General features: G+C 38.1%; 2 protein-coding genes across 2 annotated transcripts in view; one reads left to right on the top strand and one right to left on the bottom strand.

Moving 5' to 3' along the window:
- LOC117157818 (alkaline phosphatase) overlaps positions 1-16074 on the bottom strand; it is a 244471-nt gene that overhangs the window by 73067 nt on the left and 155330 nt on the right. Inside the window, exons 3-4 of the mRNA XM_076622126.1 lie at positions 13553-13727; positions 4243-4421 (exon numbers count right to left, since the gene is read on the bottom strand). Of these exons, the coding sequence (XP_076478241.1) occupies positions 4243-4421; positions 13553-13727 (354 nt within the window). The remainder of the gene's footprint in view (positions 1-4242; positions 4422-13552; positions 13728-16074) is intronic.
- Positions 14937-16074, top strand: part of LOC117157820 (caspase drICE) — a 35820-nt gene continuing 34682 nt past the window's right edge. Inside the window, exon 1 of the mRNA XM_033336096.2 lies at positions 14937-15095. Coding sequence (XP_033191987.1) covers positions 14992-15095 — 104 coding nt within the window. The 5' untranslated portion in view covers positions 14937-14991. The remainder of the gene's footprint in view (positions 15096-16074) is intronic.

Genomic DNA, 16074 nt, shown 5'->3' with positions numbered 1-16074 from the left:
TGGATAATATCAAATCGATTATTTAACTTGATTCGAATCATTTCAATTTTTTTTTTTTTAATAATTGGATTTTGCTTAGTTTGCTGCTATCTGAAGTTTGCTTCCTATCTTGTACGATGCGTTTCATTCGTTTTTTGGTTATAGCATTAAATGCAAAGACTGGTTATTCTCATTATGAACTTTATAGAAATCCTGTAATTAATTATAGTTTTAAAAGGGTAGAGAGCAAAGGATTTTTAATATCATCTACGTTAAATTAATTATTACTTCACATGCATACGCGTATTAAAGTAAAAGCGAAGTATCGTCGCTTATCCTTGTAACATACTGAATTTTGTTCCAACAATCGGATTTAGATTTAAATTCAGCAAGTTTATCGTTCGTGACAAAATTTCGTTCCACGCTTTTCATTTTCGGACCTTCTATTTTCGAATGTTCTTCTGACGCGCGTGTTTGTGTTCCATCAGAGAACGCGATCCCAAAAGCAATTTTGTAGAATTTCAAAGTCAACCGAAGAGAAATGTTCTTTCGTTCATCCGTGAGATTTTCCATTTCGGTGATTGCAGCTTCTGTTTTTTTTCCAGACAACCCGAAACAGAAAGTCGCGTATAAAAAGGATTACGAGTACCCGCTACGTTACACGTTTTTATGTTTTAACATTATCAATAAGAAGCGCGTACAATATATTTCGAAATATTTTTTCAAAACGTTACTTTACTTTTGGAACGGATTGTTTACCATATTTTTCATATTAATGCGGACACATTTGATGCAGCAATTGAATAAGGATTATATTTTTCCCTTTTTAAATGAATGGTCCTCTTATGTTTCATTCGAAATGAGATATTTTTTCATGCCGGCGCAATTTTTCTTTCCTTCGCTATCTAAAAGAGTTGCAGTACTCTAATTTACCATAATCCATGCTAATGTTCGTCTACATGTTTTCAAGCCGAGAAAAATAAAAAAATTCAAGTCTACATAAAAGTGAACGAGCTATGTTAACACATGGAATATATTAAATTCAAATGCAACTAAAACAAAATTTTCTCTTTTATAAATATACCTACGTATTGCTTATAATCCGGTGAATAATACCTTCCAATCTTTAACAAATTTTAAAACGATAATTATCCATACGATTTTATTATTTCAAGGAATGGAAGGCTAGAGCCATCAAGCACGTCCAAATTTCCTTCCCCGAGGCAAGTAATTAAAAAACATGTATGCTAATGAGCTTGAAACATACGAGGCACAAAATTCAGCGTAGCGTACCATTAGGAAACGCAAGTATGCCGGGATGTTGACGTAATAAAGTATTGAATTTTCAGAAGCTGTCGAATTTGCATGAAAATGATTCAAAAGATTTTTACATTCCTTCATCAATAATAATTCGTCAATAATAATCAACTATAGATTCTGCGGATGTTTATACATTTGTGAAAAATTTAAATACACGCAAATATGTTGGACATACATAATATGCAAAAATATACGAAACATCCGAAATAAAATACTCGTAAATATTTCGAATGTGAAACTAATTTATTGGATTTATTTAAATGCGTTTACTAAAAATGCCAAACGTTAACCTAAATAAAACTAAGTGAACGTTAAAATAAACAATTATTTTACCTACTGTACAAATTTCACGATTATAAAAGATTATAAAAGATTGGAGGAGGCAAGCGATTAATAAGTTAATATTGAAGAGAAAATAGAAATAAAATTTGTTTGCATACTTCGCACGACCAAGGATTTTACGAAATACATTTCACTCTGTTCTCTGCTATCCGATCGAAGAATCCAGAAACCCGAGTTCGCCGGGGAAGTCATCCCTGCGGACCTTTAATTCCTCTTCTATCTATCCGGCGAACTCTCTCGAGAACTCCGACTAAGCAGACTTTAACGAGCAGGAAGTTTTGCATACAAGTTCCGCATAAAAGCGTTGGCCGATCTCTCGAACGAACCTTTTTTCCCCGGTTACGCCACTGCGGAAACGTCATTCGGACTCCTCCTGGACCGATTGACCTGCCGAAATTTTCAACTTCCGCTGATTGAACCAGCGCGATCCGCGACCTTCTGCGAGAGTATCGCGATGAGACTCTCTCGTTACATCGATCGTTGCAACGCCGTGAACTTTTCACTATTCGATCAAAATTTCCAGCACTGGATGAAACAAGAAACTGCTAGAATTAACTGCTAGAATAATTATAGTGGTACACCTTTCGAACTGAAATACGTTTATCGTTCTTTAATTATTCTGCACGTTACGTGGTATTTTATTTTACGAAATATATTTTCATAATTCAACGGAATCTTGTTAGAAGCTGCGTCGCTCGTATAGGTACATTGTTGTACTTGCTAAATAAAATTGTTTTATTGTACTTTGACTGCTCATCGAGTTAAGTTATGTTCTCCTCTTCTAATCACATTTTCAGTTTCTACGTCAAGTTTCTAACAAAGGAGTAACTCGCACGTGATAATCTCATTCTCGGTATTACTCGTGCAAGTGTACATGAATTCGAAGATATGCAAAATTTGAGGGAATTCAATTTTCAAAGGGAATTCAAAGTTATCGCACAACACGCAAATTGTTGCTTTTTAAAAATTATCTTTGTGTTACAGTTAACTGTACAAAATATTTTTAGGTAGATAAAATTGTTCTGAAAAATCCGTTAGAAATCTTCGCCGAACCTCTGATTCTTATTTGAAAAGAATTAGCGTCACGAATGAAACGCAGCGTTAACTTCTGAAAAATGTTTGCTTCTCGAAATCAAACGACGTGAATTTGTACATTATGGTTCGAGCGGTGGGAGAATTTGTCACTGTGGCCGAGTTATTCTGCTGCCTAGAAATCAGTTTCTGGATTGGCTAGGTGCACTTGTGCGATTCGATAAGTTTTACCCTTTTTTTCCACAGGGATGTTACATCGGAAGGACGCGTCGTGTAAAGCGTCGTCGATAAATCGCGGGATGGAAAGTCCGCGTTGTCGGTTTCGAAATCTCTTTTCCCGCAACGATAGCCGCTTTAATCTGGGATTTTTAGCGTTTCTTCCCTCTGTCGAATATTTCGAAGCGCAGAGTAGTTCGTGCACCGACGGGCGAATACAGGAAATTGTTTACCGACATATATTTCCAGCCGGCGCATTCTAAACCGATATAATGCAAGATATTAAAAATTTTCAGGTTACTGATTCGCGTGCCGCGCCTGCTTTCAATAAGGATAATCAGGATTTTTGTCCGTAAAATGGAGCCCTCGTATTTCGACAGCGAGCATTACGTTAATGAATTAATTCCTTTCAATTCCGCATCCACGTGCAAAAAATTTACAAAAAATCAAATTAAAAATATCGTGTTAATATCAAGGAATACAGGAAAGTAAAATTCGTTCCATTATTTCAATGATTTAAATGTTCGAATTGTGTTAGTATGTTATAACGAGCATGTAATTTGTAAGTTTAATTAAGAGAAACGTTTAATCTGATTACATTTTTATCGATGTAGAGAGACTTTTACTTGACGGAAATAATAATTGCTAAATACCATGTTCGGTACGTACACGAGTGCTTTGAATAATTCACCGCGTACATTTAAATACCCACCTCGCGAAACTTTCAATTTCACACTGTTTACTGTTCGTTAATTATTAAATTACGATTAAATGGTAATCGAAGTTAAACGAGTTCGACAACCGATCAAGATACAGAGTATCAGAACGTTTAAGTATCTTCTCTATTTTTTATGGTATCAGAAATATTTCAAAGCACAATTTGAGTGGTTTCGAAAAAGTAATCACGAAAACGCTAAAAATCACGCAGCGCTCTTCGAAACAAATCGAAATCTTTCCAAAAGTACTCCGAGTTTAATCCTTATCGGTGAAAAGATCCCGGAGCGCCGTGCAAGTTGGGAACGATTACACGTCACGCTCGTCCCATCACCCCTACCTAGGCTCTTTCTATAAAAGAAGGGAAAGAGAGAGAGAGAGAGAGAGAGAAAGCGCACGATAGAAATTTCCAGAGAAGCGTTTCTTCGAATCCGAACTGATTCGATCTGTCGAATCACGTCGAATCACGATAGCAAGATGGATTCCACGCGACCAGCGGATCCATCGGGAAATCTTCGCACGTATTCGACCACGAACTACGACAGAGACCATAGAAGAAGAAATGTCGAATCCGGATGAATCAACGAACCAAGCCCGAAGAAACTTTCCAGGTTTAAGTCAAAATGTATAATTTCGTACATTGATGTTACGACCGGGTTCGTCCTCGAGCAGCTGACGCGCGATGTCCTTGCAAGAGGTCCGTGCAGCAGGTGGCACCTTGCCATCGTCCTCCCAGTAACGGCTGGCTGCGTGAGCGTAAAGGGCCGCTGGTGTAGCGTGTGTCACCCTCGTGGTCGTAACCAGTCCCGTCGATTTACCTAGAAGCATAGAAAACACCGTTAAAGAGAAATCTTGCCATGTGTTACTCGTTTCGTGCAAATCGTCGCCACCGAATTGTATCGCCACGCTACGGCTCGTTTGCAAAACGCCGCGGTCGACTTGATGGCGTCGCATCTACACACGCTCCCGTTCGTTCCGCTGTGGCAAATTCCTGACGAGAGCTAGTGAGAAACAATTAACGTTCGTAATATTGCACCTTGTGACGTCAAAGCAAGTTTCCATAGGGTGAAGCGGATAGTTCTCGTTGATGTAAGTGTATTTGCATGGGATCGAGTTTAACAGGGATCGAATAAGTTTGACGCAACAACGATTGTTTGTACGAGGAAGTTTGTGTAACGTGGGATTCGCGGCTTTCAAGACTTCTTTAAGTATTACGTTCTAATAATTTATGGTGTTGTATATTCAGGCGCTTTTGTATGTCTTTGTGAGAAGGAGAATTTGGTGTGAATGTTTGGTACAGGTAGTTGAGTTCTCAAGTGTTACAGATACTTGGCAATTAGCAACACTCGCCGTAAACGTTTGCTATTCCCATTTCCACGATACCCAAGCACTAAAAGAATTCATTGGACAAGCTTCCTCTAGTAATTAGAATTTCCCTTTGTTACGGGGAAGAAAAATATAGGCAAGGTAACGATTCGATTAGGGAATAGGGAAGAAACAACTAGCAAAAGACATTGGGGCCGACGACTTTTTCGTCGATTCAGGAAAATGTGGTTGCAAATGAATTCCAACGATTCGTCACTGCAGTAGCATTGTCGTGAGCCGCTCTGGATCGTATTTTAATTAAGCGGATATTCGCAGGATCTTCTTAGCGAACTCAACGAAAGTCTCTGGCATTTGCTTCCATTTCGTGCCCCTGCGTACTCATAGGATGGGTTAACGGATTAAGTTGGCACGCGGAGATCTATGTTTCTCGCGGGATTAGCAATTACGTTAAGTGGGCTGACGTTGGAACGGATCGAATGTTAATTCGGCCCGAGTACGTCGATACACGGCCCTTCGTCAAAGCTTCTCTCTTGATCCTTTGATCTTGGCATCTGTGTCTTCAATTATGATTTAGCATAATGAATGGAACGATTACTTCTGGAAGCCGATAGTTGCAGTATTCACAGTAAACGAAGAAAAGTTTTCAGACAGCATATCCGATTTAATCTCGGTCGATCGACCGAGTAGAATTTTCCAAAGTCTATGCAAATTGTCGGTGGTTCCTCGATAATTTCTCGTGCAAGAATGTTCGTTCGAGAGAAACCACGAAGTTCCTCCGCAATCTTGGCCTGATTCATTTTTAAAGGCTTCCCGTTTCGCACTAAACGGAGAAATATTCTTTTTTTTCGAGACCGCGTTCCTTGTTCAGAGAAAATCGAGGGAAGGAAGTTTAAACGCGTGGTAGGATATTAAGTTCGGAGATTGTTTGTGACCGGCGAACGCTGGCAACTTAATTTGTTCGACCCGGACGGTACTTTCGGTTCTTGTTTTTCGTCCTATTTTTTTTTCCTTGTAATTTGAACTTTCCCAAAACGCTACATTCGTTTCTTTCGCCTAAGCAATTTCCGCTTGCCTCTCATTCCATTACCGTGAACTGGCGTGACGTTGGCCAAGCCAGTGGAAAAATGTACGAAACCAGAGGAATTCTGGAGGTATCCTCGTATTTTGAGGGTGACCCGTTCTTAATCGTTCAAGTCGCCGTACAACAATTATCAGGAAATGAAACGTGGAGCGCGGATCGTTTAAAAGGAACGTTTTGTCTGCTTATCTCTTGCAATTAATGGCACGACGGCGCTACTCGAAAGAAACTGTTAAAACCGTACACCTTTCCCAGCTCTTGCTGTAATTAACGCCGTTGGTAATGAACGTTTTTACCTCGCCAACATTTCCTACTAAATCACCCAAAAATGAAAATATCGAGCAAGGCTCGTTTCAAAATAACAAATTCTCTGTATTTCTTCTACGAATTTCGATCGTGCATTCATTGTCAAAAATTACGAATTCAAGAGAATATCAGGAATCGCGATTGTATACAGAAATTTCCCAAGGGGAAAATAGAATTTTCTAAATTACTATTATTAATTAAATTATTTCCTTAATCCCTTGAAAGCATATATGTGATTCCATCTCAGCAACTGTCCTCTTTTTCATTGTTATGTTCTCTTTATCTCTTCGGAATCTACAATCCCAAAGGGAAAGATACGATTCAACGGAGGAAAAAAAGCATCCAAGCAGCGATACAAGCGTCATTTCTCCCACGTCGAACGTGTTACTCTGGTTGCTGGAAAAGGAGGAAGAAGTATCAAATGCAGAGCGCTTTCGAGGCGGGTATCAGCGACGCAATGGCGATAAGATAAAGCGCAATTTACATATAAACACTGGCAGAGGAACGTTTGTATGCAAATTAAAATAAAGCAACGATGAGATTCCTTCAGGTGGAAATTCCCGTGTACGAGTGGGATACACTGTCGAATATAGGTTTCACTTTCCTTCTAAAGCAAATCTTGTATTTCACGCTAAGCCGGTTGGTAAGAAACAATTTCACAATACGAAAGCGTTTTCGAATATTTGAAATAATAGGGATTTCAAGGATTTGCTAGGCGGTCGACTAAGAACGAAAGCGGTATAACCAGGGAAACAGCTTTGTCGAACATACTTCGACTACCAGAAATGAGTTACCTCTCTCTGTATTTCGCTCCGGAAACATATCTTGAATTTTCTGCATTACAACAGATCTCTTGAGAAAGTTGCGTACTGAAAAATATATCGTAACAAATGCGAGTGAAAATACAACAGAAATAAAATGAAAACATACAGAATATTTGTCGATAAAAGTTTCGCAAACAATATTAACGGAGTCTAGTGCGAATCTATATCAATTTATCTATATCAATATATCAGACTTCTTTCAAGTCGACGTCTCGACATGTTCTCAAGATTGCATATTAAAATGTGATGTTAAAACGTGAAGGGAGAGATTTTTCGTGACCTATATTTTCCTGATACGCGTAAATAGCACTAGCGGAAAGAAGACGTAAATTTAGCGTCTGTTGCTGACTGGCACGTAGAGTAGGTAGAAAGTATGTAGATGTAGAAATCCATTGCTGCAAGAAGGAGAGACGTAATAAAGTATGTACAATAGTACAAAAGTACGCCTTTCTTCAAGCGACGATATCTCAGAAGGGAAAAGCTGTATGGGCATAAAACAAAACATATTTTAAAGACGATAATTCTGCTCTTTATACGATATTAAACTTGTTGAAACAACGATTGTACTTGTGAGGTAATGTCGCGCTTGTCGTTAAATTTTAATTTATATAATTTATCAAAATTCATTTAAACAAATAATAGTTTCATCCTTGATGATGTTTTATCATTATAAGTACTCAAAGAAAGAATGTATATATACATGCTTAAGTGGTAATTACTCACGATTTTATTTTCTTTGCGTCGATACGTTTTGATTAAAAAATATTGCGGCTCTAAAGAACGAACGACGAATTTCTCGCGGCGATTCCTAGCACAATCTCATTTAGAATCACATGACGTATCGAGACTTTCCATTAAGGCCCCTTTTGCTCGATGTTTTTACCGTTTCACGACCTCTTCTTCAACCTCCCTTTTATTCGGGACCCATAAAGAACAATTTCACAGATGGAGCGGCACACTTTCACCTCGAAAGATAATGTCGCAAGAAAACCCGTTGAGAAGATGAAAAGCCACGCGAGGAAAGAAGGCAGGGAGAGTCTTCTACCGAGACTTCTTCGAGAAACCTGAAACGACACGAATAAACCACGAAGAACAGAAACGTCGAGACGTTCGCGATAGACTAAAGTTCGTGGTCGAAGGAAGATCAGCACTCTTTCCAGGTGATAAAATTTGTCTCGATATCCTCGAAATCAAATACGTCGCTCGACCGGCGAGGCGTTGTTCGTTCAATGTCGATGTGCGATAATAGAATGAATTATTGAACAGAGAGGACGCAGGAGTTAGCCAGTCGCCATTAGATAAAGTTCATTCGACGATTGGCTCTCATCACCGGAAACTCGTCGGATGAATTTGCAAATTTCGGCCTAGGAATCTCCGTTTGAATGCCGTGGAACTTCTGCCGCAAAATTTCACCCCTGTCCGTTTGTTCGCGTTACGAATAAAAGTGCCCGCTACTAAAATCGATATTCCATTTAACGAATGCATAATCGATTCAATTAATTTCGCGCTAATTATTTGTCGTGACTTCGGCCCACTCTTGGATCCGTCAATAAAGCTATTTTCCCTTGCAATTCGTTCTCGCCGCGGTGCCCGAATGCGGGTTAATTAACGAGATATCGATGTCACCGAAAATTCCATTTTTTTTTGCCAAGCGAGAATCTTGTTGGACAGTATGCGCGATGTTCACGCGTGAAAATTGCCGCCGAAATAGACTTTCGATTCGATGCAATTGGCAAAACGAAGAGTACAATAATTGCGATTGAAAGATAATTCGATTTGAAGGTATAGTCTATAGGAAGCTTGATATATATCCTATTTTAATTCTTTAAGTCCCGATTTACGTTGTTGTGTCTTTTTGGCGCGCGGCTTTTTCTTCGAAGATACATCAAATTCCCATAATTCACCCAAATATAAAATAGCATGAATAACGAATCACTGAAACTTTGTAAAACACTTCACCTCTAAAGTTTCCCATAGTTTGTCGTTCCTTTAGTAAACTTCTCATCAAGTGTCTTTCACTCAAATTCTACGAGCATGCATAATATATCGGTATCAATTCAGAATCAGTGAAAGTGAAACTCGAGTAAAGTTAGACCGGGAAAAGGTAAGGAAGATTGATTGTTAGGTTTTCATGAGCACGGTTTAGGTAACGATATTAAATCAGAGCTATGTTAAGTCCGAGATTCTCGTACATTACCTATCATTCAAAGCATATCTTAGCGAAAGAAATGAATATTCTTTGATTAATTTTTTAAACCGTTAAATCTATCTATCTCTTATCCTCGACATTTTAAAGATCGTCGAAGATTTATCGGTAGTGATCTCGTAATAATCTCGTTTTCTGGTTTTCGAAGTTCTCGATCGGCTCTCTAAACTCTAAATAGTGGATACTGCATAAAAGCTTGGCTGGCTCGTCTTCGTTTGTTTGTATAGTGCCGGCGATATCGTGTATGCGTTAGATGCGATCGAATGTGCAAACAATAATTGTAAATTGACAAATTGCGGCGGTAAAGGGGCCAGAAAGCGAGACCGTGTTGTGCTAGCAAGGCGGGGAAGCGTGTCAACGGCAAACGGCACGCGATTAATCAACGAGGCAATTCATCTTAATGATCGAGCTAAGGCAGCTTGCGCTTTCATGCTCGTAACGTAGGCGCAGTCAGACGTACCAGCTCGGCTATATGCGACGTGTTTATTACTGCTCTCGATGTACATGACCGTGTGCAGCCTTGTTACATGGTACATAAGCCCATTGTTTTCGCGGCGGCTGGTTTAGCCGCGGAGAAACTGCTCCGACGGAGTCAGGATGGTTCACTTGCTAAAACTAGCTTAATCGGTTGTTGTCACTTTACCTCTCTTTCATGAAAGCATCGTGCAGAAGCTATCTGAACCATCGCTATTACCTGGTTTTATAATAAATACCGTTTTCGAGATGAAAGGTTTTTAAAGACAAACTATCCGTTCCTTTATGTACGCCGCTGTACATGGCGCTTTTAAGAAGCAAAACGTTATTTTAGAGAAGGATCAAACCGTCGAAGAGTATAATGGATCGATTAAAAGCTTTTAAACAAAACAACATATAAACGAAAATGGTCGTTGAATGTTTTATGATTTTAAAATAATTTTAACAAACCGTTCCCAAAATACATTTATTATGCAACGCCGGGTATTATCGCGTCTGCAGTTAGGATTAACGTACAAATATTTTATCGTGTAATTTATTTGAATTTTTTATAGTATAAGAGATTTGCTTTGGAAATTTTTATTTATAAAAAATGTAAACATATATGTATATTCCGTCAAGGTCCCATAAAATTCGAAAATGGCATATTCGGTATTGCAAAATATGAAAGAAATTGTTTTTGATGGTTTCATAGTATCATAGTTGTTGGTTGCTATTTGGGATTCGATATGTGTTATATGTATATATATGAAAATGTGTATTGTGAAGTTGATTTCGAATATTGCGTATTAACGAAGTACAACAGTTGTGTAAATTTATATTAAAGAGAACTATACATTTATTTCTTGCATTATTATATTGCACCTATTATATTACATTGTTATACCTATGTTCCGTGTATAGTTGTGCGCATATTTTAATACATTAAATTTGCCTAATGTTCTCTGTTCGTACAGGTTTCGTGTTATCAGTTATCGCCGTAAAATTATCGTCATTAATGTCATTGCATGAAGTGGTATACTACGCAATCGTATGATGTTAACCCAAATCGGATAAGTGATTATTTATACGCATCTGTTAATTACGTTACTCTGAGAGTGTTATTTTATTCGTGAAATTTCATTTAATATTTACGTCCTCTATTTATCTGCTCTTTCAAAATTAATTATTTTAAATTATACGCGATAACTCTGCAGATAATAGCTCGTTAATTATAAAACAACCACCAAGTTATTTTCCGACGACACTTTAGGTTATTAAAAAACGTGAAATCATTATTCTAACGACAATAGGCGTTCGAGAGTGAGCAATTAGGTATGATATTCAATTTGCAGACGAAGGTCAAAATTATAAAATTCCATATACGTGAGCGAACTTTAAAATATATTTACGTGATTTATCATATTTATGAAACATGACGTATGACACATGAAACATAACGAAATCATAAATATTGAAATTTGTACGCTTCTACGACTCCTACTTTCATTTCGTCCTAGTTTTGAAAAATGCTTGAATGCTGCAGGAAAGTTTGAAATTTTATAACTAAGAGAGAATCGATCCACAGAGTACAACGATATTAAAAACACGTCAGCAGCGCAGTTGCTATTCACCACAGGACTAGTCAAAGGACTATGATAAAACCGAACATGTCCCTATTAGAAATTAAAATCATCGATCAGTTCCAGGTGTATTCTTGGCATGCGGCAAGTACAAAATGCATCTAATAAACCTACCGATCTTCCAATTTTAACGAATCAGCGAGACTTTCGTCATTACAGCCGTAGATATTTGCTCCAGATAAAATAAAGATATTCTTCGCAATTGTACTGTAAAATTACAAATTCGAACAACAATGTCTGACGGAGGAAAATTAGAAAATCATGATTGGATAAAAGAGCTGTTCTATATCGGTGACAATGAGGTTCGATCGTGGCGCAATATGACGATCGCGGTAACATCCCCTAGCACCTCTTAATATTCGTGCATGCGCGCCAGAGAAATTCTGTTAATTGCTCGATACCATTCTAATGAGGCCAGGTTATAACCAGACAATCCAATGGGCATCGTAGCTTACGCCGATACCCGATGATTTCGATAGATATCGCAGTCGAAGGCTGCACTCTGTACCATCGACCTAAAACTGAGCGGATTTTGGTGAAAACGTGGAAATGGGGACTTCGAATTCGTACAAAAGTTCGATTTCGTCCGGCCTCGAAATTAGAACAATCTTCGTCGGTTTGGCCATTTAGAAAAATTACATTCTGCCCGCAGAGGCTTTTAATTCATAAGAAATTCGGAAAAATACGATATTCGAATTTTTCACGTAGACATTCTCGCTATACTTGCGATCGAGCGTTCGTTATTTCATTAATAAATGTGCCTGGTATTTTATTCGTGATTTCAGACTCATACAACGAATTGTAGAAACATTCCAGGGTTTTTTTCATTTAAAACAGCCGGTGCTTGTAACGTTCAAATTTTAGCTCGTTTCATTGTTACCTGAACTCTATTCTACGAGCGGTCCGAATTGCACATGGCCAGAATTTATGCTCGAAAATTCGCTTTTCGTCCCGGGGATATTTGGCACAGAATGGCACGTGAAAAAATAACACTCGAATCTTATGATCTCACTACTGTCGTGATAACGTTGCTCGGATTCATATTAACTGTTTAATTTTATACGTTTAGCGTAGAACCAAAGGCGGAAAGCATGGGAAAAGCGAAAACTTTGCAATTGTGAAATAACGCAAGAATTTTGCAATCGTATAATAAACGATAATTACAACATCAAAGTGTTTGTAGGTAGTCTTAAACTTTTAATTTCTATGAATTCCGGGCGCAACAATTTTTTAAGCTCAGAGAAATATAAAAGATTTGAAGCACGTGGATATTCAGGTACATTCCTGTCCAGGTAAGCGTCCAAACATTTGGTAATTCCGCGCATAGAATCATCGATCATGCCGCTGGAAGCTGACCATTGTTCTTTCGCCTTTTCTCGCTCTGTTTCCGACCGTACGTTGGCAACATGAAGTAAAGTCTATGACATTGCTTCATCGACGGCGTAATAACTCAACAGCACATCTTAACCAAAATTCATCAGCCGAATTGCGCCATTTGATTACGCAACTTCGCCCATGCAAACTAATGCTAAGTATGTCATATAAACAGTGTTTCTGATCGTGTTCTTGGTTATTCGAGGCTTTCGTTAAACTTGGCTGTGAATTTGTAGATAAACTTATAAACGACTTTTATCGTTTATCGAACATAGTTAATCAATCAATCTCAAACGTGTTTATCAGATAAGAGAATTGTAAGTAGTAACTAAAACAAGTATTAATTGGCATCTGTTGATAGTAACTGAACCAAGTATTAATTGGCATCTGTTGATGTGAATCATGTTCGAATTGGATTTAATGATAAATGTCGTCGTTTGTTTAAGATAAAGCATAATTTGTTTAAGATAAAGGGATATAAATATTTACTTTTCGCAAAGAACAATTTAAATAGGAATTATTGTTTACAGCGATTCTCATTTCATGATCAAGTCTGGCATTTTTAAACGGGCAAAGTGCAGGATTTCGTAAAACAAGAGAAACAAAAGGAAACATTTCAGAAAACATCAATTGTCAGGGTAAACGATGCTACCAATTAAGTTGCAATTGATCGGAGCGAATGGGATGCGATTGCACATAATCCTTTGCATTAGTTGTTGACGTTCGTGTATTTACTCACCCTGTTCCTGCGCCCAATTGATAAGGGACGGTACACGGGCATCAAAACTGGAATAACAGTTCTCAAAGCGTGCAGAGGAGTCCAGGCCAACAGTCTCGTAATTGGCTTTAACTCCGCACAGTAATGCCGTCGCGCATGCCGACGATTCTCCGACTTGGGCGTCCATGTTATACGTCTAAAAACCAACAGAGATGGTAGATGAGTTTTAAATCAGTTTTAAATATCCGCTATATTATAGGAAAGAAGATTATTCTCCGTAAAACACTCGCAACCAGGAAGAACATTCGATTCGGTAACGCTCGAACGCGTACACTTAATTGTAAATGACAATGATATAATTTTTTATTAGTGAATCACATACTTTCATTAGTGTAATTCTATTAATATGAGTCACATTTCAAAACGATATATATTTTAGATCTGTCGTATTCGAAGCAATGAGTCACGGTAACCTCTAGCACGATCAATATGAAAGCGATAAGAAATATATTAGCGATAGTAATATATACGATGACTACAGCATCGACCAAATAATGCTCTCAACATCTCGTGCGATGTTGTATTGATTCTTTATTCGATATCGAATCAGTAGAGATATTAAATATTAAATAATAAAAGTTAGATATTAAAATATATTAAAGATCCTTAACATCATACGTATAAATATCTGCAATTAGAAATAAAGAAAAGGATGGAGAATTATTCAAGGAAATAGAAATAATTTCGTATTCATCGAAAAATCCTTCCGAAAAAGAAAAGATCGTTGCTAATTCATTTGTGTCTTTTCATCTATCACGATAAAAGGAACGCTGCTCTTATCAAAAGTAAAGCAAACATTTCACAACTGACGCAACACGAGCTCTCCATGGGTTGCCTCATAAATTATTTCGGACGTTCGTCGAGCGCATTGTGCGTTATGATAATCGGCCTTTCTTTAGCGACCACGTTGCGGGAAGTTGGGAGGTCAGAGACCACATAGTGGAATAGAGAGAACGGAACCTTGGTGTACATAAATCTTGATGGTATTATCCGTAGAAGGCCGACCTTGAGTAAAATAGTGCTGACACCCGACAGTTTTCTTATTATTCGAAAATTGTACGAACCAGTCGATCGCCGTACGATTTAAGTAATAATACGGCACTGTTATAACCCAGATGTCTGGAAAGGTGCGAGTTTCCGGTTCTGATAACGCGATCAAAAGGCTAGAAAAGCGCTATTAATATACGGTACTTTGATTCCCTCTCTTGCTTTGCGAATCACAAATGATTCCAGTAACAAAGATCGATATCAATAACGAATACGATATCAGTACTTCGATAAGATAAGCAACTACCTATAAAATTGGACGTCATCTCTTCCTCATTGGTTTTCTGTAACAGTGATTACGAACGGCAACGTTATTCAAGGATTTATTACCGACAACTACAGCAATATTCAAGATGGAATCATTACGAGAGCGCAACAAATTACTACGTCAAAAGTTTTTTGGAGAAAATGGAAACTTGCACTCCGAAGTGGATAGTCGGATGTCTACAAAACCAAAGTGAGTGCTTTAACATTTCTTTGAGAGATCGGTTTATACCTAAATGAATATTCTTTGATGACACGACAACATTGAAAAGAAAACAAAAAACTAGGATCGTAACGGTCGGTCTTCAGCGAAAATGATCGATTTTATTTGTCAGCGGGGAGGCGTCCTCGAAATGGTTTCAGAAAATACGAGAAAGCGGTATATTTTTTCTTCGAGCGGACACGCCAACGGAAACAGTAACATATACGTGTTCAGATATCAAATCTTTGATAAACGTGACTTAAGTTAGGCTACGTGTGAAGCGTCAACGGCGCAATAAACGTAGAAACCGCTTCGCGTGATCTAGAACGGTTGTATATTACCAACGTGTATGAAAGTGCAGGGAGCACGGTCAGCACATGATATATGCATATTTACCGGCTGAGAATTAACATTTCTATGCTGAAATTAATTTTACGTGCCAGTTTATGGCTGTATGTCGCGCGAGGTGTCTGCTTATTGCACTCTGAAATATTAAGGAGGACCGTGTTACCGTCCGGTCATGATTTGGAGAAGTTAAACGGAGTATAATTTCGCTTCTCGAGTATTGAGCTAACGAGAGATGTATATATGTTTCGAATCTTTCACGAAGAAAGGAAAGACCAGTAACAGTTTACAACCACATTATTAAATTCGCACCATAGAGGGGTAAAGCTTATCGGAATTTTTCTCTTCGACAATTCCCCCCGATTTCGTTTATCATCGAGAATATAGCAAATGATAAGAACAGTTATAGTAAAACAAAACACTCAGCCTCTTTCCTAAACCATCGAACTTCACCCTCTTCCAATTTACATGCGTATTTTAAGGAAAATTTGCAGAAAATTCGCGACTCGCCCTGTCCTTCGCGAAAAGAAACATAAGATCTCCGAACCAAATGACCGTCCAGTTACATTAACCAGTTCATCATATCTTCGTATTAATCGTGGAGGAAGAGGAAAAGATTCGAACT

Source organism: Bombus vancouverensis, chromosome 10 (assembly GCF_051014615.1).
Source record: "Bombus vancouverensis nearcticus chromosome 10, iyBomVanc1_principal, whole genome shotgun sequence".
NCBI lineage: Eukaryota > Metazoa > Arthropoda > Insecta > Hymenoptera > Apidae > Bombus > Bombus vancouverensis.
The sequence above is the reverse complement of the archived record's forward strand: the minus strand, read 5'-3'. Positions and strand labels throughout refer to the sequence as shown.